This window comes from Amblyomma mixtum, chromosome 4 (assembly GCF_055824585.1).
Source record: "Amblyomma mixtum isolate Tamu chromosome 4, ASM5582458v1, whole genome shotgun sequence".
Lineage (NCBI taxonomy): Eukaryota > Metazoa > Arthropoda > Arachnida > Ixodida > Ixodidae > Amblyomma > Amblyomma mixtum.
In genome coordinates, this window is record NC_143015.1 from 113,096,092 (window position 1) to 113,120,968 (window position 24,877).

Sequence of the window (24,877 nt, forward strand, 5' to 3'; positions counted from 1 at the left end):
AACTTATTTGCTCTCGAGAGGAGTATTCGACGTCAAATCCAGCGGACGGGTCCGTTAGCTGCAGAGCATGCTCGGTCTAACTATCGGAGCTGGCGTCCAGGTCTTTGCTTCAGCGATGTCTTATACTGCTTCAGGCGTGGGATTCTGAAGCCACTCCTCACTGCTACAGGGAATCGATGGCGTATCGATGCATCGACGGAAGCAACCATCGAAGGACAACAGGAACGCTGCGACTCGTGAGTCTTGGACTCCATGTACGTCCTCAGGCCCTAAGGGGAACCTGCGGACGCGGGGATGTTGGACGCCCTAGAACAGCGTGCGAGTTCCTGCTCCGCTTTCTAGGTAAGTGACATAGTGCCACTTTGACTGCAGCTGGTATCCCTGGAACGCTTTGGTTTGGTCGGTTTACGGTGTTTAACGTCCCAAACGACTAAGGCTATGAGAGACGCCGTAGTGGAGGGCTCCGGAAATTTCGACCACCTGGGGTTCTTTAGCGTGCATTGACATCGCACAGTAAACGGGACTCTAGAATTTCTCCTCCAAAGAAACCGCTTCCGAGAGCTTTACATTAATTACTTTGTCTGTGAGTAAGCAAACAAGGGAAGGGGAATGAGGGGCTCGTTATAAACATGAAAGAAGCCAACAGCCACAGAAACCAAGGGGCACAGGGGATTTTTTTTTTTAAATTCATTTATTTATTTTGTGGTGTTGATCAATTTAGAATATTACTGTTATTAGTGTTATTTGCCAGTGTTGAGCACGAAATACTTCTTTTCTTTAACTCTTTAACATCCAAAGCCTCACCGTCTTCGCTCGTTTTTGAATATTTTGTATCGAGTCCCACGACACACGTTCGTGTATACCTAACGCGGAGGATGGCGTTCCGCGGCTAAGTGCAAGGTCGCGGTATCGAGTCCCTGCCGCGGCGCTCACATTTTGATGGAGGATAAATGATAAAAACAGAACGCCGCTCGATTACACCCGTGATGATGTAGATGGTCAGTGCAAGCTTTCCACGTGGGCTCTTCTTCCACTTGTATAGCGAGACGCTCAGCCTCGGCTGCGTTCCTGCAGCGCGACTATGCGCCACGTGGCTGCTGGCGGCTTTGTCAGAACTGTTAAGGTTGCTACTGAGCAGTATGCATCGCCATGCAGTCATTCTAAGGTACTTTTCTGATGACTAGACTAAGTTAGCGCGATGTGCGAGAGATCATTGACGCTTTTTGGTTTGGTTTGGTTTGGTTTGGTTTGGTTTATGGGGTTTAACGTCCCAAAGCGACTAAGGCTATGAGAGACGCCGTAGTGGAGGACTCCGGAAATTTCGACCACCTGGGGTTCTTTAACGTGCACTGACATCGCACAGTACACGGGCCTCTAGACTTTCTCCTGCAAAGAAATTCAACCGCCGCGGACGGGTTCGAACCCGCGTCTTTTGGGTCAGCAGCCGAGCACCATAACCACTGAGCCACTGACGAAAACGACAGACTACGCGTTTCCCGCATCCGTCTGAACTGCTAGCGTCGTAAAAAAAATGCTGTCTAATTCTCGCTATGCCTAGATTACCCCCTCCCCCCCCCCCCCCCGTGCAAGAGTGCATGTTTAGGTGCATGCTCGGAACAACACAAACGGAAACGGTTTTTCACTGAGAAAGCTTTGTGCACTGTTTTCGTTGCGTCACTTGTAAGTGCACCTGCGTGGCAACAGCGATGATGTAGCGTGTATGGCATATTTATTATTAGAGCCGTCGCTTGTTTCCATATTGTCTTGGGGAAAGCATATTTGTTTTACAGAGAAAACTGTAATAGCTTTATAAGCCATTTAGGGTGGGGGGGGGGGGGGGGGGGGTGGAACGGCAGCCGTAACGTGTTACGCAGGCTGCTTTTGCATTTTCCCTGCACGGCCTTTTACAAAGGCAGGAATGCGCCCTTCCTTTCCTCAAAACCAAGAGTTTAGACGGCAAAGATTCCCAGTATTAGACGCTCCGATTGATTTGAGGAAAGGAAAGGCGCTTAATTGACTCACTTTGGTGATGGACACCTCAGCTCAGCCGGGATAAACACGAACGGCGTATTTTCTCAGGGCGCGGTTATGTCCATCGGCGAAGTGAACGAGTTGAGCGAAACGAGCGCCGGCTAGGCGTTTGTTTCAAGCTGGCGTTCGTGTTGTTTTCTCTCACGGTGCGGTTGGGGTGTCCATAGCAAAGTGAACCAGTAAGGGACACGCTGGCTAAGCACTTGTTTTCAGCTAGCGTTCCTTTTAAGGCGAAAGCTTTTAATGCCTCATACTGTCGTTAGCAGACGCGTCGGCAGCCGTGTCGACAGATGCGTCGGCAGGAGTGTCGACAGATGCGTCGGCAGGAGTGTCGACAAACGCGTCGGCAGGAGTGTCGACAGACGCGTCGGCAGGTTCGTCCGCCTTTCGGCGTCACTGCTTAAAAGGCTCAAGGTTCCAGCATGAATAAAGGCGCATCTAGTGAATGCATGGGCTTCATAAATAAAATAAAAAAAGTAAAGTCAAGAAAAGGGTAATAAAAAAATTAAAATTAAAAAATAAACAAAAATAAGAACAAAATAAAAATAAGATTTAGGAATAAAAATAAAAAACAATAAAATTAAGAAAAGGAGCAAACAATAAATAAAACAAAATATGAAAAATAAAAAGTAAAAATAAACAGTGGCCAGGAAACGCTTTCGCCTTGCAGCACTCTTGAGAGAGCCAAAGTGCCCCCTGAATTTTTAAGCATGAAATGCTTTTAGCTCTCGTTGTCGGCAGTGTGGTGACGTCACACCGAGACCGAGAGCCAACATCCGGGCACTGAATTCCAGTCATCCGGGCACTGGAACGAGAACATCCGGGCACCGTACGAGATTTAACGAGACTCTCAAAGCCCTCCTGCAGGACCGGCATACAAGCGCCAGTAGCTTCGCGCCGAACGGGTGGTGGCGTTCCTCCCTTCCTTTACAGTGCGGTTCGGGTGTCCACCGAGATGACAGAGAATTACTGCTAATTTCCTTTCCTCAAAAAGCCTTGCGTTCAAAGGGTACGGCATCGCGCCGGACGGGTGGTGGCGTTCCTCCCTTCCTGTACGGTGCGGTTCGGGTGTTCACCGAGATGACAGAGAATTACTGAGTAATTTCTTTTCCTCAAATAGCGTTGCGTTCGAAGGGTAAGACATCTCGCCGAGCGGGTGGTGGCGTTCCGTGGACTGCCTGGCAGCGCTACAACACGCTGCCGCGTTCCACTTCTAAAGGCGTAGCTTGAGTCATTAATTAGCATTTAATAAGTATTTAGTCATTAATCAGTAATTAGTCACTAATCTGTATTTTGTCATTACTTCGTCATCAATTATGTGTGATGTAATCCAGTGGTGACGTCACCAGTGTCACATAGGCAAAGTGGTGCGGAAAACGCTTTCGCCTCTACGCACTTTACACAGTTTCGAACGCGCTGCATATACATTGTCAGGCCTGCGTCTCGTCGTGCCCGCGTACGCTTCTACATCGTCCTGCATTTCATGCTAACTCTACTCTCGGTTACGGGGGAGGCAGAGATTTTTTCTCTCAGGGCGGCGAAGTGAACCAGTTGAGCGAAACGAACGCCGGCGAGGCGTTTGTTTCAAGCTAGCGTTCGTGTTTTCTCTCACGGTGCGGTTGAGGTGTTCGTGGCAAAGTGAACCAGTTAAGGGACACGCTGGCTAAGCACTTTTCAGCTAGCGTTCATTTTTTTTCTTAGGGCGGCGAAGTGAACCAGTTGAGCGAAACGAACGCGGGCTAAACGTTTGTTTCAAGCTAGTGTTCATGTTTTTTTTCTCAGGGTGTGGTTGAGGTGTCCATCTGCAAAGTTAACCAGTTAAGCGACACGAACAGCTGGCTAAACGCTTGTTTCCAGCTAGCGTTTGTTTTTCTCAAAGCGCGGTTGATTGGTTCGGTTTGGTTTGTTGGAGTTTAACGTCCCAAAGCGACTCAGGCTATGAGGGACGCCGTAGTGAAGGCCTCCGAAAAGTTCGACCACCTGGGGTTCTTTAACGTGCACTTACAACGCACAGCACACGGGCCTCTAGAGTTTCGCCTTCATCGAAATTCAGCCGCCGTGGCCGGGATCGAACCCGCGTCTTTCGGGCCAGCAGCCGAGCACCGTAACCAATGAGCCACCACGGTTGCGGTGTCCATCGGCGAATTGAGCCAGTTAAGCGCCTTTCCCGTCCTGAAATCTAGCATAGAGTCTAGAGCACTTCTAGCAACGTGGTCAAAACTGCTAATAAGGCTGGACTGGGAACTAGACTGTCTAATATGTCTATATTTTTTTACTTTTTCTAACATTTTTGGGGGATTTTCCATGTATTTCCATTAATTTATTTGTATTTCTCCTGACCATTAATGAAGTGAAAAGGTGATGATTGTTCATGCGTTATCTTTGTACTGCCTTTTCCATGCCTCTTCCCATTGTCCCCATATTTTCACTGTCCTTTTTGCATACTGGAAATAATGCTTATGCCTGGTCGACTGCTTGTCTGCGGCCAAAACCCACTCCTGTAAAAATCAATTAAGCAAGTGGGCCCTGGACTGTGCTGGGAAGGATGAAGGTGATGCAGAACAACTCTGAATCAGGCATGCGTCTCTGGTTGTGCACAGTGCTTTCTAGTCCCGTCCTGCGTTCCGCAAACAACGCGCTATTTCGGTCCCGGCCGCGGCAGCCGCGTTTCAACCTCCCTGTCTTTATCCAGTTATGCGTCTTCCCTTCAGTCGAATCCAGGGGAGGGTCCCGACTGCGAACATAAGGTTACACTGTGAACTGAATCGTCTTCGTGCAAGTTGTTCCTCGAGTCCGTCAAGTGTGCCGAGACCGCAAGCGGGAGTCGTGACGCTTTTCACTGCTTAAAACAGATGGCGCAACTGCCGCCTTTCAGCGAAAAAATGGCGTCTGAGGGTTTTGGTTCGACGATCCCTACGCAGACAACTACGATTTCGCATCATGCACGGCTCAACTAAGTATGTACCGTTGTAAAACTTGGCAGTTTCACCGCAAACGAGCGAGCGGTTGAGGCGGGAAGATTTTTGAAAGTCTTTACTATAAAAACGCACAATACGGTATACGGCCTGCATGCAAAATGAAAGGAGCAGCAGTACCGTCTTTTGTCAAACGCGCCAACAGTAGCCGAGCAGCCGTGACGGCAGCGGGATCGGGCTCAGCCGAGCGGTGGCGCTGCGGTCCTCGGCGCTGGCAATTTCGCGCCTTTGGACTCGCAGCCGCGGGACCGAAGAGCAGTGGTCAGCACGTCGCTCTGTAACAGCGCGGGTGCACCGTGAAGCGGAACGCCATCACACAGGTACGCGCATGTATTATTCTCACGAAACATGTCTCGTTTTCGATGCCACCGATGTTTGTCGCGGTGCGTCCCGTGGAGCTAACGACCGACTTGCAAGTCTTGGTGCAGTGCACGTTTCATGTGCTGCATATGTGCTGCTGTCCTTTCTTGGCACGCAATTATTTGTAGTACATGCATGCAGCTTAATTATTCGCAGCAGCATGTATTAGCTTGAGAAGAACGGCGCGTTCATCGAAAGCTGCGTTTCGTCGATCTCTACGCGTGACGCAGAGCGCGGGCTCCTTTCTTGTCCTACACGCAACGGTCAGCGCAGCAACGTCAGATAGCTGCGTGTTAATGCATGTTCCGACGCTCTTAATTGCGTTAAAGCATCAAGATGTTGCATCGTGCACATCAAAGGTGCCGCCGCTGGACGCTTGGGTAGCGAACGCCCGTTTATAGCGGTGAAATGCCGATTGAGGTCAAGCACGCGGAGCTGTGGTGACAAATACTGAGCGCGGCCGCGTTCGGAGCTATCCGAACGCGTGAGTGGAGGAACGTGGAGCTGTCCAGTGCGTTGGTGTCGTGACAGAAGTTTTGCCGCTGTGCCCTCGAACTCGCGTCCGAAGGCCAGCTCGCGGACTTCGTCTTCAGACTGTGTGTGATTGATTGATTGATTGATTGATTGATTGATTGATTGATTGATTGATTGATTGATTGATTGATTGATTGATTGATTGACTTATGGGATATTCTTGGGGGGGGGGGGGTACTGGTCCCGACGTATGTTGGCCAGGTGGTGGCATCACTCTTGGGGACCAGGGGGAGGGGATATGGGATGTAGGGAGGGGGAAGGGAGGGGGAATGGTCGTCGCCGCGACGGGAGCGGTCCATGTCCTCGCAGGGTCTTGTTGTCGCGCCGCCGCCTCAACAGCTCGCTGGAGGGGGGGAAGCCTCGGTGCACGGGTTGTGTGCAAGCACCGGGCTGGGGGGAGGAGCCACGAGTGTGTGCGTGCGCGGGGGGGGGGGGGGGGGGGCTTTTTTTGCTCTTTATTAGAGAGCACTTGTTGGAGCGGAAGGAGGGAGGGGGGGGTTCGAACCTGTGATATAGGTACCGCAGCAGGTCGCTGCTGGCTTACAGAGCCATTGACAGCCCCGACTCCTGCAGGAACTTTAGTTGATGCGTTCGAGGTCCGAGGCGAGGGGGCCATGGGTGTAACTGACCACAGGCTTCTTCAAGCCGCCCCGCCAGCTGAAGCTCGCCCGCCGCGAGCTGTGCACTCGCGGCTTATGGAAACGTGACCAGCGTCCACGAGATGGACCTGACGCCCAGAGTAGGGCACGTTTCCTTTGTCTGTGCTAAGTTGTTCTCTAGTGTTGGAAGGTTTAAGGCGAAAGCCTTTAATGCCTCATACTTTCGTTAGCGCCGTGTCGACAGCCGTGTCGGCAGATGCATGTGTCCGCGTTTCGGCGTTACTAAGAATCGAACCAGGGACTTCGGCATTTGAAGTCATTAACTACTCATTCGGCATTTGAACTATAGTCATTAACCACTCATGACTAGTTAGTCATGATTTGTTAGTCATGACTAGTTAGTCATTAACCAGTCATGGCTGGTTAGTCGTTAGTCATGGTTAGTGATGACTGGTTTGTCTCGTTAGTCATTAAGCAGTTATCAATAGTTAGTCATTAACCAGCCATGACTAGTTATGACTGGTTAGTCATGACTAAGTAGTCATTAACCAGTCATCAGTTAACTAGTCATGACTGGTTAGCCCCGCCGCGGTGGCTCAGTGGTTAAGGCGCTCGGCTGCTGACCCGAAAGACGCGGGTTCGATCCCGGCCGCGGCGGTTGAATTTCGATGAACTAGAGGCCCGTGTAATGTGCGATGTCAGTGCATGTTAAAGAACCCCAGGTGGTCGAAATTTCCGGAGCCCTTCACTACAGCATCTCTCATAGCCTGAGTTGCTTTGGGACGTTAAACCCCATAAACCAAACCAGTGATTTATCACTCATGACAAGTTAGTCATGATTTGTTAGTCATGGTTAGCCATGACTGATTTGCCATGCCAAATGACTCGTTAGTCATTAAGCAGTCATCACTAGTTAGTCATTATCCAGTCATGACTAGTGACTGGTTAGTCACGACCAGCTAGTCATTAACCAGTCATCAATTAACTAGTCATGACTATTAGTCATTAACAAATTATGACTAGTTAGTCAATAACCTGCATGACTTGTAAGTCATGGGTCATTAGTCATGACCTAATTAGTCATTAGTGGTTAGTCAAGACTAGTTAATTACCCTGTCATGACTAGTCATGACCAGTTAGCCATTAGTCATGGTTAGTCATGACCATTTAGCCATTAGTCATGGTTAGTCATGACCATTTAGCCATTAGTCATTGTTGCTCATTAAGCAGTCATGACTAGTTTGTCATTAACCAGTCATGAGTAGTTATGACTGGTTAGCCATGACTAGTGATGACTGTCTCTGTCTCGCTCTGTCTCGTCTTTCTTCTCCTGTGTGTGTGTGTGTGTGTGTATGGTTTGGCACCTTTGATTTTAATAGTGATGACTGGTTTGTCATGGCTGGTTAGTCATGACTAGCCAATCATTAACAAGACCTGACTAGTTCGTCATTAACCAATCATGACTAGTTAGCCAACAACCAATCTGACTTAAGTCATGGTGATGACTAATTAGCCATGACCCAATCAATTAGTCATGGCTAGCCAAACCAAGTCGTCCCATAGCCGCCTCGTGTGTGCCTACGGCCGTGCGGCCAAAGTTCCGTGGAAAGGCTTTCGCCTCGCGCACTTTAGATCCTCAAAATGGCCCCTGAATTTTTTGTTAGTGTGCTTTGATGGCAGGTTCTCTTCAAATATATATGTGGCGTGTGCATTAGTGCGTCCTGTCTCTGCCTGGAGCTCCTGAATGGAGCCATTTTATTTCCTAGGGATGGTGTATACCTCGTGCACATATAGAGATGACGCTTCCAAATTTGCATCTGAGCAGTTGTATTAGATGACCTTGGGAGGTTAACAGCCGAAGATGTGGGCTTTGGTGTGGTCCTCAAATTTCCGGCTCAAAATGGCGTAGTTGTCACCGCACTAAATTGAAGGTGAACATCGAGGCACCTCAGTTAGAGGCAGCATTCTCTAATGCGCGCCTAATTCAGTGTTGTGCCCTGGCGTACCCCATTTGTGTCTCCCGTTCACAGAGATGTGCGCTATTCGCATGGCTTAAAGAAACATTCGGGCATTACAGACTCACGAACAGCGAAAGCTGTGATAGCTTTGTTCAAGCCATTTAGTAGAAGCAGTTTAATGGGTACAAGGACGTTCAGCGTAATGTGTTTTTTTATTCGCAGGCGAAACCCTCCGTTCGTTCTGAAAAAAAAAAGTCTGTGGTGTCCACTGCCACTTAACAGTGCGACTGAGGTGTCCTCTTAGCCAATGAGCCAGTTATACGCACCTTTCCTTTCCTAAAAACCAATGTAAGGTTTAGACTCCGAATGAGACAACACTGGGAATTAGCTTTCTGGAGTCCGTGAAATGTGCCAGGAGCGCGATCGAACTGATACCCGCTGCGATGGCTCAGTGGTTAGGGCATTTGACCGCTGATCCGGAATGCCCGGGTTTGAACCCGGCTGCAGTGGCCGCGTTTCGACGGAGGTGATACACAGAGGTGTCCGTGTGTGCTCTGCAGTGTCAGTGCTCGTAAGATCCTCAAGTGGTTGAAATTAAACCGGAGCCTTCCACCACAGTGCTTCTTTCTCTCTTCTTTCACTCCTCCCTTCCCTTATGGCTCTGAGTGTCCACCAAGATGTGAGACAATTACTGTGCCATTTCCTTTCCTCAAAAACCAACGGAAGACCCCAAACTAAAGTTGGCCAAGTATGCACATGTGCGTAAGACGCCAAAGCGGGCCTGTGAGACGGCCAACCGGGAAGAATTGCCTGTGAAGCGTCAAAATGGGCCTGTCACTCCAGACCTCTCGATCGTTATAGCCGGTCAGCTTTCATTGATTAATGCGCTAAGCTGATAAGCTTAGGTGTAATAATTTTTTGAAGACTCCCTTTAAAGACACGGCAGGGGCATACTTAAATGCGTTTTCTCCAAATGGAATTAGCGTTGTACCAGCCACTGAACCTCACGCACATACAACACAAAAATAGTGTGAACTTACAATCACATTATGTTCACAGAGCGCACATGCATGCAAAACACGTCACGCATCAGTCACAGCCGTTGGCGTCGTTTCTGTCTATCTTATATTGTCTCTGTGTTATGCTGATTTATACATTGTCTGCCTCTCTTGTACGGTTTTTGTTTCTCTTATATTATTCTGAGTCTATCTTTTGCCTCTTCGAACCTTGTAATGGTGTCTGTCCCATTACAAACTGACTCTCGTGCAGGCTGGCCCTTCACGCTGCAATCCTGGCCAATCCTGGCCGGCGCAGACACTGGGGATTCCAAAGGGGTGTCTGGAATGTTTGCGTCACGTGAGTATAGACCTTTGCACTAAGGGCTCCCTGGACGCTGCCATATTGTTCACTGGACTGTCGTGAGCACCTCGCGCTAGCACAGTGGAAGCGGCGGCGGAACCGTTTTTTGACAGTCCGGAGAGGAGGGGTTTCGACAACTCCCTCGCCCGACGCATAGGTCTACAGTGCAACCTCCATGGTGCAATGGCCTTGAAACCTTCATAGCACCACTACGACTGGACGAGCATTGTTGGCAAACCGGCCAGAACTGGCTCCAACGCTGGCGGTACCATTTTTGAGAGATTTGCTCATCGTTGGAGTGTAACTATCAACATTGCATAACCAGCCTTTGTTTGGAGCCTATTGGCTTAAATTAACCCTACTGTTGTGCCGTTAACTTTACTACTACTATTAATGCAGGTGTACTTCTGCTAATGCTACCACTAATTACTGTTCTATAGCTATTTGCTATCGCTACTGCTTATATACAACTACTGTTATGGAACCAAACAATAATCCAGGCCCGTTTCACAGCAGCACCTGCATGCCGCAGCGTGCTTCTGGCTGCCAGTAATTAGGAGTTTTGCATCATAATTGGCCCTTAGGGATTCGACTCGAGTGGCGACACGCCCCCACCATTGCTGGGCTTGATCCAGTGACAAAAGGAGGTGCTGGAAGTGGTGTTGCTGAAGTCAGTGCAAGATACAATTAGAATTGTATTATATTGGCTCTTACAAAATTCTGGACACACTGCGGGAGCTCTTGATCTTTTTTTTTTTTTTTACAGGGAAAGCTGTTATAGCTTTGCTTTAGCTGTGTAGCCATGCATTGTTCTATGGAATCTACAGCATCGTTCAGCCTAAAGACCTTTAATTAATTACTAAATAAATTTATTTCAATCTAAATCATTTAATTAGAAGCCGCCTGCCATACGTAGCAGCTGGCGTCAACCTGCCACGGTTGGAAGAAAATTGGCCGTAGGCGTGGTTCTAATGAAGTTGCAGTTCTTTAATATGTCAGAGACAGCAAATCTTTCTTCGAGTGGGAGTTAATTATCTAAGAGAAAAAAAAAATTCAGGGGGCACTTTGACTGTCTAAAGTGGGTAGAGGCGGAAGCGTTTTCCGCACCACCTTCGCTGTTTCTGTGGCACTGGTGGCGTCACATATAATTGAGTACTAATTACTAAGTGATGACAAATCACTAATCAATGGTTAATTACTGATTAATGCCTGAATACTAATTAACTGCTAATTAATGACGCTTAAGCTTCGCCTTTAGGAGTGGAATGCGACAGCGCGTTGTAGCGCTGCCAGGGAGTCCACGGAACGCCACCACCCGTTCGGCGCGATGCCTTGCCCTTTGAACGCAACGCTTTTTGAGGAAAGGAAATGGCGCAGTAATTCTCCGTCATCTTGGTGGACACCTGAACTGCAACGTAGAGGAAGGGAGGAAGTGGGAGTGAAAGAAGATAGATAAAGAGGAGCCGTAATGAAGAAAATGAAAATTGTATTTGAGGAAAGGAAATTACGCAGTAACTGTCTCACAAAATTCAGGGGGGCACTTTTTTGACCTAAAGTGTGGTCACTGATGTGTGGTTAAGATGTGAAGCTTCGCCCCTAAGAGTGGAACGCGACAGCGTCTTGCAACGCTGCCAAGGAGTCCATAGAACGCCATCGCCCATTCGGTTCTACGCCTCGCTCGTCGGTAAATTGCTTTTTGATGAAAGGAAATGTATCTGTCTCTTATTTGTCGGTGGACACCTAAACCTCGCCGGAAGGGAATGGAGGAGGATGAGAGTGAGTGAAGACACCGTATTCACTAGACGCGCCTTTGTTCATTCCAAACCATCGAGCGGGCATGGCGGAGTGGATAGCATGCTCGTCTCTCACGCCGAAGACCGGGGTTCGATTCCTGAGCTCGACCAATTTCTTAATCGGTTTTATTTATTTATATGGCTTGACTAGTAAAGCTAATTAGGCTAATTGGGTAATTAAGCAATTGACTAAGCTCAGTCCCACTTACTTGGAGCAGCACAATACGATACTAGCCAAAGTACAATTGGCCCCGTTTGAAATTCGCGCACTGTGACGTCACGACCGTTTCCACCAATTGAAAAGCGTGACATTTTCTGTCGACAACTGCTGCTTACAACGATGAGACATTAAAGGCTTCCGCCTTAAAAAACTGCGATTACTATCCCATTTCACAGCAGACTCTGTGAGAGAACTGAGAACTCAGTTCTTTTTGCTACACATACAGCATTCTGAAAGTTGGGCCAGTTTGGTTGTCGCAAGAGTGCCGAACATAACGGAAGGAGAGCAAGAACTCAAAATGGAAGAGTGCTGAGTTGTGTTTTGCACTGTCGCAACAGTGTTGTCTTCACATGACCCACATATTGTGTGTCCAATGCAGGCGACTGCCCCTGCCTCCCGTCAGGCTCACGCACTCCTCACCGTTAGCAGGTACGTGAATGACTCGGGTCCATTACGAAGGGCATCGTTCAGGTTATATATATGCTCGCTATGTCCTCCTGTCCTCAGGCGGTGGGTGTCCATGGAGAACCCACGCCCTCGCTGAGGGAGCGAGGGCGGCTGGTGTGCCTGGAGCGTTATCCTCACGTGGGTGCCAGCGACAGCCGAGACCCGCCTCGTCCCCGCCACAGCAGGGATGGGGCAGGAGAGAGGCTGTCGAAGGTGAGGAGGCCTACTGCTTCTTTCTGGCTCGTTTCCCTCCGTTCCCTTTTCAAGGCTAGGCTGATTCGGGACTTCACCAACCTATAATCACTACATCGCACTTTGCTGAGCACATCTTGCACGATACCTGGGTGAACTCACAGTATAAAGTGTCTCATTTTTATAAAAGTCTCCCTGTCCGGGCTCCTATACGTCCTCTTCCTGTTTTCCTGTTTGTGGAAGGAAGTATTCATGATTCGTATTTTATTTCTCTGCAAAACTCTATTAACAACTCCCCTCTGCCATATAACTAGAGCCGATGCCACACCTGCCTACTGCATGGTCTCGAGCCTGCTTCTTGCCTACCTTGGCATTGCAGTCGCCCATCAGTACAGTGTACTGTGTTTTCACCTTAGCCACCGCTGATTCCACGTCTTCATAGAAGCTTTAGACTATGTGGTCATCGTGGCTGGATGTAGGCACGGTGGCCTGTATCACCTTCGATTTGTACCTCTTATTAAGCTGATTTACGATAGCTTCCACCCTGTCATTAATTCAATAGATTTCCTTTATGTTGCCAACTACATCTTTATTGACCAGGAATCCCACACCTAGTTCTCGTATATCCGCTAAACCAAGATAGCAAAGCACGTGCCCGCTCTATAGGGCTGTATATGCTTCATCTGTCCTACTTACCTCACAGACCGCTATGTCATCTAATATGTGCTGTCATGTCATCTAATACCTAATACCTGCTAGTTCCTCGAACAGAACTGCTAGACTAGCCTGGAATAGATGGTACTGTATTGAGGTTGTATAACTTGCTTCCCAATATAAGAAGCCTCACCTGTGTGCAGAGCACGCTAACTTTATTTGCCAACATTATGTAAGGACCTGAGCTGGTATAATGTGTTGTTTTCAGTGCAATTTGTTTTCCTTTCTTTCTGCTATTTTTTATTGTTTTATGCGTCCCCCCCGCCTCCCGTACCCTCCTCTTAATTGGCCAAACATTAGAGATGGCTGGCCATTGTGTTGCTTCAGCCAATAACTAAGAAAAAAAAAGATTCTATCATTCCCAACCCTTGTCTACTACTAACCAAGCCGTGTGGCAGGTGAAGGGGTGTGCACTGATTCAGGGAGTACAGAGTGCATAAGACTGGTATCAAATCAAGGGATCGCCCTGTCCTTCATGCTGTTTGTTAGTATACCTGTTATCCAACAGAACAGAGAGCTGGCCGAGTTGGAAGCTGTGCATGATGGTTTTTGGGTGCAAAAAAGAATACACAGGACTCGCACTGCATTCTCACAACTGGTTTGTTGGAAAGAAAATGGGACACTTAAATGCGCTATGAATCTGGTGTCATTTACAAGCTTCCCTTTGTGTTTGGCGCATGATAGCCACAGTTGCTTATGCGCCATAAAACCCCATATAACTAACTAACTAACTAGCTTCCCTTTGTGTGCAGACTCGTGTACATAGACCAGACTAGGCAGTGTTTGGACATTCATCTCAGAGAGCACAACAATGACACCTCTTTCGGGGTACTCGAAAGCGGTGGTCGAATTTCGATGGAGGCGAAATTCTAGAGGCCCATGTACTGTGCGATGTCAGTGCACGCTAAAAAACCCCAGGTGGTCGAAATTCTGGAGCCTTTCACTATGGCATTCCCCATAGCCTGAGTCACTTTGGGATGTTAAACCTTCTTTTGGGGTATGTTAACTAACACTGCCACAAGTGCTGAAACTGCTGGCCTGTCTTCGAATGAACAGTTCTTGTTTCGGCAGCAAAAGACAAGGGAGGGTTTTTTTTCTTTGTTTGTTTCCACACGAGGAAATTGGCAGCAAGCCATATCATTCTTGCTGTTGAGGAAAGAATGTGCTGTCTTCGGAGAGTTTAGTTTAGTTTTCTTTTTTGGGTATGCATTGATAACTTCATTTTCTGTCGCTGTATATCGTATGTAAGTATCCATTTTCTTTCCAATATAAACCACTCGGGAGAACGGCGCATTTTCTATGTGTTTCTTCTTCGCCTCCTTAAAGTTAGCGCCAACTAAACATCATTAACTACTTGTTGCCGATTGCAAGCGGATCAATAGGCAGCCACTAACGGAGGCTTTTCTTCGCAGCGCCAGGGCTTGTTGCGCCCGGCAGCGCTGGGCAAGCTCACCGAACAAATGAAGCCAGCATCGTCTGAAAAGCTATCGTCACGTAGACGGCCGCTACGTCACAGCACATCCCAGCAGTAAGAAGACGCGGACGATGGATGGTGTCTGAGGTGAGCCAAGAGTAATGCTTTAACCACCTGTTGGGAGAAACGAGATCAACACTGTTTATTATCATTGTCGCTTGTTTTGTGGTTGTAAGTGTACTAACGCCCAGACTGACAGGTTTCTTCCTGTAAAGATCGAATTTCACTGCCTGATTTATTTTCACTACGAAAACGATAGCAATGACTTGGTAACCATAACACATCGAGTTCGCCTCCAAAAGCTGAGATGCACTAGAGTATATTAACACTGTAGCTTCAAGAAGCCCGTGCTGCAGCATCGTCAGTTGCCAGCGTCGTTGACCAAGAGTGAAAAATTTGCAGAGAAGCAACCTAGGTGGCAGGTGAGCCCGCTTGGTGAAGTCGTCGCAACGTGCCCACCAAATCATGAACAGGTTGCCCACCTTGTAAGGCAGCAGATAAACTAGTGATCGGTCGCGAGAGATTGCTCACCTCTCGATGTTAAAAGGCACTGCTTCACAAATATCCTCCAGAAAGAATTCTATTAACACGTTTTGTGGAAGCCGAGTTCTCTGTAGCCAAAATTTGAATTTATTCGTATTCACGGCCTTCTCTCTCCTCTCATCACTTTTTGCACGCCAAAATGTGCAGCGCTCGTTTGTCGGCCCTATCCGCTCGGTCCCTCCACCAGCTGCCAACGCGCGTGGCAGGAGAGGGGGGGGAGGTCCGAGCTTCCGGCCGCGGCCACGGTAGCTGTGTGACATACATCACAGCGAACCATTGACAGCCCCTCCACTTCCGACATAACGAGCGCTGCATGATGTGTTCAGATGAATTCGAGCGAAAGCTCGGGTGGAAACATGAATTTTTAAAAATATATCATAAATAATCGGTTTGCTTTTGAGGCCCAGTACGCGGCACGAACACTCGGTTGCGTGTACTCTATGTAAGGAAAGCGTATTATAGGCAACCTCACACACACTTTTCAGCTACCCTAGCTTTAGGGCAGAGCTTAAGTGTCCCTCCAGTTTAATACAGAGAGCTGTTTGAGCCCCTCAATGCTTGTGTATCACTAGAGACTAAATTGACTGACTGCACGAAAAGAGGTGGTCTTGTCCGTACTCGGACCTTCGATGACTCACTTGGGGGCCTGTGTCATCTTCTTTTGGAAATGCTGTGGCATGTCTTCTGTTGAAATCACTGCTATGCATTTTGTCTTGCTCTAAAATTTCTAAGCGCATTCTTCATTTACAAGCGACATAATATGTTCCTGTTTGTAGTTGACAGTTTTCGGATAAGTCTGTACTATGTAGAGCAAAGCACAGGCCACATTCTGAGCCCGAGACTCATAGCCCGAGCCCGACCAAGGCCCGTGGCATCAACCCCAGGCTCTGCCCACCAGGCTCGATGCAAGGCCCGGGCCCGTTCTCGCAGCAGCTGAAGTGGTTAATTGTTCACTGAGTGCAAATAGTAGACACTTTTAGCGTAACCGAATGTTGCTTCCGTTGCCAGGCTTGCTTAGCCTTATTTGCCATACTGTAGCAGTTGCCGTAGTCGCCTTGTTACTGTACGGTGGTGCTAAACCTCTCACCTCTCATGCTACGCAAGTGAACAAGTGGCCAGCAAGGGCCCTCATATCTGAAGCAACACTGAAAAAAGTTGTCTTTGCAAATACAAATAGAGAACATAAGGTGGTTTCACCCGCTTGGCTTTTTGAACAGTGATCTTGTCTATGAATGCTGACACATAAAGATCAGCTCCCTTTCTCGGTGGCGCAGACCACTAGGCCACCGCCGCAGCCCTTTGTGCTGCGTCTTCAAACCAGTAGCCTCTGGTGCTACGTGCTTTAACGCGATATTGTACGTTAAGGCTCCCGCTGTACAGAAAATCTGGCGTCGGCATTGTGAGCGAAAAAGCTGCCGGCCTCCTTAGTCATGTCATGTCACTTAGTCATGTGACCCTTTGACGTCGTCACAACATGCCTGCCAGATTGTGAGCAAACAGCACACCGTGGCGGGTGGAAGTTAATGCTTGATTGTGAGAGGGTGCAGTTTCGAACACAGCCCCACCTATGGCTATGTCTGCCTCGATCTCCTCCAGTCTGGGTGTTCTTCTTGGAAGCCAATGGTGGGCTCGATTGCCCAGAGCTGCAGAGCTTCTGCTGTCTGCACAGTGTTCGTCACGTCGGAGCTTGCAACCCAGAGACCGCATCCCACAGCCTGGCCAAGACACACCAAGGTAACGTGCCAGAGACGTGTATTACCGCGATGGCGTTCGACGCGAAACCCGATGTCTGCAGGATAATTCCCCATTGGTCGAGAGGGTCGTGACGTCACAACCACATGACCTTGCGCGGGTACTTCACTACACAATTCCTCATTGATCTACCGGGTCGTGACGTCGTTCAGCCATCATGACGTAGCGGCCCTCAAGAAAGGATAGAAACCGCGCCGAAAAGAAAAATGGCCTAGCCAAGACTATAACAATTGCTTGGATCTAGTGTTCCTGCATATACTCCCGCCGGAGCATCTATAGGAACACTATTTGGGTCGTGCCAAGCGCGCTACCCCTCGACCACTGAGGAATGTCAGTTTGACTTGTTTAATGGGAGTCTTTGCGTGCCTTGTAAAGAAAAAGGATAAAAAAGAAAAATAACCATAAAGACCAGTGTCCGTGTCGCAAAGTCATATGCAAAGATTAAGTCTCCGCTAATGTCTCTAGAATAGTAAGTGCTTATTCATCCTTATGTCACGAAGTTGCGGATTTGTTTCTAAGCCAGTTTTTTATATTTTTGCAAACATCGGAAGTGAGCTCCTGAGCAAAACTACACAGGGCACCATGTGGTTCAAAAGCGCCCTTGAAATCTGGCGGAAACAAAAGTGTTCGTTTCTTTTCATTACTCCCTTCTTGCCGCCATCACGTCGTCAGAGAGCGTTATTGGTTTAATTAAGCCCTGGAACTCGGTGGGTATTGCTGTTAAGAAATGTAGTATAATGTAGTTCCACTCCCTCTAATATTAGGCTTTTGGCATACAACACTTTTCTTTGGACGAAGTTCGGGTACGCATCTATCATTTGGGATCCGCATACGAAAAAGAACATTTACTCCCTTGAAATCATTCAAAGGAAAGCAGTCAGGTTTATTTTCCACAAATACAGCAGATTTGATTCTCCCACTAAGCTAATGGCAGAAAATAATATCCCATTTCTTTCAGACCGCTGCAAAATAAACCGAATTTTGTTCCTTCGTAAGATTCTTTCACGCGAGGTAAACGTTCCAATACCTAGCTATGTTCAACCTTCTACCACCAGACGTACACGACACACTAAGGAACACACACTGCAGCCTATCTTTGCACAAACAAATTCATTCAAGTATAGCTTCTTCCCCCGAACCATCTCCGATTGGAACATGCTCCCAGAATCCCTCTTTCAAAATAGCAATTTTAGCAACGCATTGGAAGAACATTTCTTTGGTTAAGTTGTCTCATTTTGTATTTTTTAATGCTGTTCTTTTTATCTTCCCTTTGTTATCGCCGAATGATGCTGTGTGTTGTTTTTTCGTTTCTTTTGTGTGTTGTTATGTTGTTTGCCCCTCCTGCTTGGGCCACATAGGCCTGCAGTATTTTGAAATAAATAAATAAATAAATGTGGCAAAAATAAAAACGCTGTTGTGTATCGGGGTACTGCCCCTCGGCACGGCATACCGCTCTATTGCCGGTTCACGTTTAGTTGCTGTCTAGCCCGAGCACCTTATTTCGTTCAACACCTCACCTGTCTCAGTGTGTACGCAGCTACGTGAGGACATTGAACTCTCTTCACTCCTCCTCTCTCTCATGTGACTGTCTACACTGTTTGCATGCTTTGCTCGTATAAACAGTTATACCTCTGACTTCAGCCGGAGAACATTTCAAACACCCAGCTTTTCGTTCTATCACCGCATTCTCATCAACTCCATCTTAGTGCTGCCATTGAAACTGATATTCTGCTTACACAATGTAGCGGAGCTGGAAGTTTTTCTCTTTTTTTGCATGGTCACAGCAACTCCCCGGTCTCTCCATCGTCTGAACCACGTTCAGATTTCTTAATATGCACAGCTATGTGTCTGTAGCTTTAGAGTTCAAATGTTGCGGGTTTGAATCCCGTTCATGGCAGCCATGTTTCGATGAAGGTGAGATTCAAAGGACGGCTGAGTGTTGTGCGATGTCGGCGAGCATTTAAAGAAGCTCAGGTGGTAGAAATAAATTCGGGGCGCTCCACTGTATGTCCTGCTGGGTAAGTTGGGAGCAGCAGTTCAGAGAAAGCAGGAAGGTGCCAAACGTAAGTCTGTCTGCAAGGTGAACCATGAGAACAAGTTAGCAAATTGCAAGATGGGGGTTGTATACCGAATTCCTTTATCATGTGGTCGCACTTACATAGGCCAGACAGGCCGATGCATTAATGTTAGGCTTATGGAGCATGCCAATTCATTGCAGAAAAAAAGACACGAACCTGGCAAGACATTGCAGTGTATGCAAATGCGTGCCCTTTTTTGACGATACAGTAATGTTATTTTTTCATACTAACAAGACTACAAGAGAAGTCGCCGAAGCATTCCACATCGCTATAAAATTGAATGGTTGCATTAGCAAAACTTCTTTAGCTTTGTCAACGAAAGAAATGGCATTGCTGCACAAAGGGTAGCTTGGAGGCAAGTACAACACGTGCGATTGTCGTGGCTTGTTGATTTTATCTCTACTTTGATGTATGACTGTGCGCACGTGTGCCCATTTTTGTGTGTATATATTGAAATTTTTCCTTCAAGTAAACTCAGTTGTAAGTTCAGCGCCGTGTTTGTCTACTCCTCTTTCTGGTCCTGCTGTTTAGCGCTGTTTGTATGTACTTGTCACCATCGAACACCAACTCGCCCAATCTGCCATTCTGCTATAGGTCCTACCTCAAAGCACGAGTGCAGCTTCGACTTGTTAAACCGTGCCCCCACCATACTCTGTCATGCATGCTGTTTTCCTTCTGACACAGATGGGGACGCAACCGGAGTTGCCTGGATTGCTGGAGCCACAGGTCCCGGCCCTGCGCTCGGTGGCCCTCGGAGATAACGGCATAAACGAGGTACGAGTGAGGGATGTCACAATAAATGTCGCTCAGGGGATCTGTGGACATTTGTACCAGCGTCACAAGCCGACAGTTGATGGATTGTCCCGAGTTTGGAGTTGGGCTTGCCTGGCTGCGAACACTTGGCCCTCACAAGAAATCGTCAGAGCAATGCATTAGGCTGCCGCATTCTGTAGTGACAAAGACTCTAGTTTCAACGAAATATGAGCCCTTATAGGCTAGAAAAGGTCACAGAATGAAGTACAGATGCCATTACCACCTCGTGATTTCGTAAGTAAACGGGGTGTGTCTATACAGGTATTAACTGATATCAGAGGTGTGGTTTACGTCGGCATTCACTTAAAAAAAAATTGACCATGAAGTCCTCTTCGGTGTAGACGTCACGAGTTCGACTCAAGTTGAGTGGAAGTTTTTACAAGTAATTTTCTCAGTAATAGATTCATCTTCCGAGAGCAGTGTCGACGTCACGAGTTCAGCTCGAGTAGTGGGGAAATTTTTACTAGTAATTTTCTCAGTAATAGATGCATCTTCCGAGAACGGGCCCGACCGAGAACGAGAACATACCGAGAATGGGACTTATAGAATCGATTTTTTTTTACTACGGAAAATAATTGGGATCGACGAATTACGTCTCCTGGGGAAATAACTTCGTCTCTTTATGGAATACATAGTCCTCGTCTCTATGTTCCAAGCCTCACATCGTCCTCTTGGGGAAACCACGCCTGAGCTCCGTCACTGGCGTCTTTGCAGTTCCGGGGCACTGCTGTTCCCTCGGTCATCTGGAATGCTGCCGTCGCGTGCACAGGCTCCGCTTTACGAGCAAGGTTTCACCCCGAGTCGAGCAGTGTATGGAAGGTGAGGGGGTGCACTGCTTAATGCACCGTATATGCATGTCTGAAATACATCCACTGCAGGACAAAGGCTCTCCCACTAATCGCCTTAAGCCTGCCCTGCGCCAGCCTGCATCGGATGCAACTTAAGTCTGCAGTGAAGCTCCGCCCACAGTCAAGACCGCCGCACAGAATTCCTCCACGGCAGAGAAGTAGTCATTTGTTAGCTTTTTTGTTACCTTAACAAGAAACTAATCACAAAAAAGTGACAAGCTGTAGATTTTTGAAATCTGACTTGTTTAATATACTGAAACATTGAAAAGTTGATTTCCTTTACTATTGTGATTGGCCAGTGGAGTAATACAGTAACTGCGGGCCGTGACCCAGTGTTAGCAACTGCTGTTTTTTTTTTTTTTAAGCTGTATCCTACTATACTACCCAGTTCTCGCAAACTCTCCAACCTCATCTGCCCACACCGTTAGAGTTGTTATAGAAGTACCTAGAATTTACACGTTTTTCCTCCACCGCTTGCACCTCTATTGGCCAAACGCAATGACATGGCTTGAAAAGCATCCATGCATTGTGGAAAAGCAGACTCATCTGTAGGCCGTTGCTGACAGCACATTCATACACCTACTGTTGGGCTTTGCGGCATTTTTTTGGTCCGAGTGCGCATGTTCACTGAAAACGATGTTTTCTTATCAATAACACACAATTTTGCCACAAGTGTTCACCATTTGTTGAAAACAAAACTTTTGCCGCTTACAACAGATGGTGCCGCCCATACACCAAGGGCGAAGTATTTTCATAACTCATTGCGATAGGCCTTGGTGCAGCCGACACATACTAGCAAGCTATGCCATTCTTTGCAACAGAAACATGCTTAATAAAGTGTTTGGCATCAAGAATCAAGCGGATTGAGCCTGCCCTTGGTCTAACCGATGCACTAAATCCACCTCCTGCATGCAGGAGTTGTGGATTTCCCTTATAATATGGATGCTTAGGGGACAAATATGGAGTGCAAATGCGCAACTCTGGTACTACAGTATCTGGTACTGTACAGTAACTCTACACACCATTACCACTCAGTGGCATTTGTTACCAGTTCTCCTCGCTGTCTTGACCATGTGCATTGATTATTTTCTGATTTGGTCATGGTATGGCACCTGTGTAAATGTCGTCGATGCCGTAAACTTGTAGGAGAAAACCCCGTCATACAGGTGTTGATGATGGCTTCTCTCGCCGTCTCGGTTCAGACACCCAGGGAGCGAAAAATTAAAGCCAGTTTGGCTTCTGAGGCCGAGATAGCTTTACAGCTTTGCTTCTGGGCAGCTAACACAGAGTGAGCTCGTTGCTTGTACAAGAAGGTAAACTGGAGTGTCGTACGCCAGCGCCTGTTTATGATTAGAGCATAGCTTATATAACGCGGCGCAGTCGTATAGAGGCGATGGCATGCCGACACTAATCTAAAGTTTGCTGTCTGTCTATACCAGCACCACTGCAAAATAAAGTCGCAATCCAATTGCACCTACACGCAGCACGGTCGTTCCAGCTTTCCGCATGGTGTACATTGCCCCACGCCTGAGCTCCGTCACTGGCATCATTGCAGTTCCGGGGCACTGCTGTTCCTGCGGTCGTGTGGAACGCTGCCGTCGCGTGCACGGGCTCCACTTCACCGAGGTTTTACACCGAGACAAGCAATTCCCTGGTGAAAATCTTTCCCAGTCCAACTGGTTTATGGAACAAGTTCCAGTGGGTTCCAGTTGGAACCATCTGGGTTCCAGTTGGTTCCAACTGGAACCAGCTGGAAATTGTTCAATAAACCACTTGGGCTGGGAAAGATTTTCACCAGGGAATGCATGGAAAGTAAGGAGGTGTACGGCTTAATGTGCCATGAATAAGCCTATATGGGAGTGAAAAGGAGTAAGATGTCTTCTAGAGCACTCCTTTTAGACACTGGGCATGCTGCTCAGGTTCCGGAATAGATTTCAATCATACTGCTGTGGCACCACGAGGACAGGGACGGAGACAGTGACGACAACACAAGTGCTCGCTAACAACTTGACAAAATTTATTAAAAGCACGAAATATGTAGACAAAACCAATGGTTTTATGCACAGTCAGAACACAGTTACAAAGGTTACAGGTTACACATTACATCACGACGTATCTACCTGTTATCATACCGTATTTTTTGGTGTATAAGACGCACCCTTGTATAAGACGCACCCCCCATATATGCAGGCTGTCATTGAAAAAGTTATTATATAAGACGCACCCGTGTATAAGACGCATCCCAATTTACCCGGTTAGGCTAGTGAGGCTTAATTAAACATGCTTGTGCGACCATTGCAAAATGCACCTTACCTGTGAGAAGTTCTTAAGCACCGCTAAGTGATCGAAAAAGGCAACACTCACGCCATACCCACCCACGTTTTAGCAAAAAAAGAACGAAGGAACTCTCCTTATGTCCATAAGAACATTTTATATTAACTTAAAACCTTCGAAGTCTTGATCTTAAGATGTGCTATCAAAAAGCACGCCCATTTCTGGAGGCGACCCAGCTGAAACATTTTCTTCGCACTACGTACTACTACGTACACGGAACAAACAAAGTTTCAAAGGGTGACTGAAAGAAACGCCGGCTTGTCTTGACAATGGCGAGAAACGCGATTGTCACCACCTTTTGGCATTTCACATTACTTTTGCGTGGGGCCTGCGAAACGGTCACGGGTTTATGATTCCGGAAGTCGTCATCCCCACCGTTTAATAATAAAGTTGCTCTCGGTGGTCCCCGTATCGAAGTATTAACCGTGTTAAAACCGCGTTATTGGTAGTGATGTTTTTTCGATGAAAAAAGCTTGAACATGGACCTGAGTAATTTCCGAACTCGCAAAAAAACACAGAAAAAGTCGCATATAAGACGCACCCTTGTATAGGACGCACCAGCAAGATTTTTGAAAAAAAGCCGCGTCTTATATACCGGAAAATACGGTAGTTTAGTGCTCTTTGAAGATAATCAACCTCCGCATCAAGCAGCAGCAAGGATGGCGAACTCACGCATACATCTGCCGACTTCCTTATACGGAAGGCCTCCATAATCTCCCGGGCCTTAACATGCCGCCTGCCACCACTGGCAGATGGCATGTTATGCTGACTACGATGCGGAATGCACAAACATCGGGAGATAGTCATCCCATCTCTCTCCCGCCGCTGCAAAATCATCTTTCTTACTGGGTGGCGCAGCTCCTTCACCCAAAGAAGCGTGATAAGTCCGGCAGTTTCTCAAATTAATCGCTCACTTCTTGGCTGTTGTTGCAGGGAGGCTGTGCCCGGACCTGCAGTTCCAGGATCGCAGCCGCAACATCGCGCCCTCAGTGTGCGATGGCTGTGGAATGGTGTTGCAGTCTACATCCTGAACTCAAGTGGGTAAGTCTGTTGTTCCGTTAGCCTACAGTTCATTGCAATATTTTCACGAAAAACTAAAAGCGCGGAAGAAGAAAAGTTGTGCACAATAGATTAAAGTTGACAGGTTCTAAAACGACTTAAACTTCACGTGGCGTTTGAATAATATCCTTTTTTTTGTGACAAATGCCATTGTCATCAGCCTCATAATATGTTGTAAGAACTTCTGCGTTCACTCGCTTCCAAAGAAGGATGTTGCTTCGGCGAATCTGAGCCCTATCATTTTCCTTTTCGCAGCTCGCTGTGTTGTCCTCAAATTAGTTTCAAGCTTTTCCATTAGCCTCCAAGTTAGTGAGTGCTGGCGAGGTACAACTGTCACATGCTTTTACCGCTGAGTAACACTGCTAAGCTTTTATTGGTGCCCTGAGGGTACCTGTGAAATGCACTGCTCACCAGTAATATTTGCCGTGGGCTTTTCTCTCTTGCGCAGACTCGATGTCCTCCTGGAAAGCCAAAGTTGGACTCTATCGCCTGCTCATCTGCCCCTTCCACCCCCAAGAGACCCTTCTTTGTGCGGACTGGCTCAGTCACGAGAGCGGATGTGACTTCCAAGAGCGCGTCCGCGGTGACAAGCAAGGAATCTGCACTGCAGAAAGTGTGGAATGACTGCCTTGGTGTCTTATACAAGGCAGCAAGATTCTGGTCGGCCCCTCATTCCAGGACTTTGGTGCTGCGGCTTCTACGTGTCACGTTTGTGGCCCACTGACTGCACCACTTGCTCTGCGCCCGCCAGTGTTAATTATGTGCATGTTGAATGTTGAGCAGTTCTAGTCTAC

General features: G+C 47.6%; 1 protein-coding gene across 8 annotated transcripts; it reads left to right on the forward strand.

Moving 5' to 3' along the window:
• LOC149347921 (uncharacterized) lies at positions 1-24,862 on the forward strand. Of its 8 annotated transcripts, XR_016292699.1 has the most exons (12): positions 1-342; positions 5,152-5,326; positions 9,727-9,813; positions 12,209-12,258; positions 12,337-12,489; positions 14,595-14,743; positions 16,796-16,933; positions 19,714-19,803; positions 20,557-20,661; positions 20,721-20,848; positions 23,958-24,065; positions 24,532-24,556. XR_016292699.1 is itself a non-coding variant. In XM_089587755.1 (11 exons), exons 6-11 carry the CDS (start codon positions 14,732-14,734, stop codon positions 24,644-24,646), a joined length of 564 nt encoding a protein of 187 aa, XP_089443881.1. In that variant the 5' UTR covers positions 9-342; positions 5,152-5,326; positions 9,727-9,813; positions 12,209-12,258; positions 12,337-12,489; positions 14,595-14,731; the 3' UTR covers positions 24,647-24,862. The 8 variants fall into 8 exon arrangements, 5 of the variants coding, with proteins under 5 accessions (XP_089443881.1, XP_089443877.1, XP_089443878.1 ...); XR_016292700.1 differs by lacking the exon at positions 24,532-24,556 and having other exon boundaries at positions 20,721-20,858; XR_016292701.1 differs by lacking the exons at positions 23,958-24,065; positions 24,532-24,556 and adding an exon at positions 22,246-22,333.
• Positions 24,863-24,877: the final 15 nt, after the last annotated feature.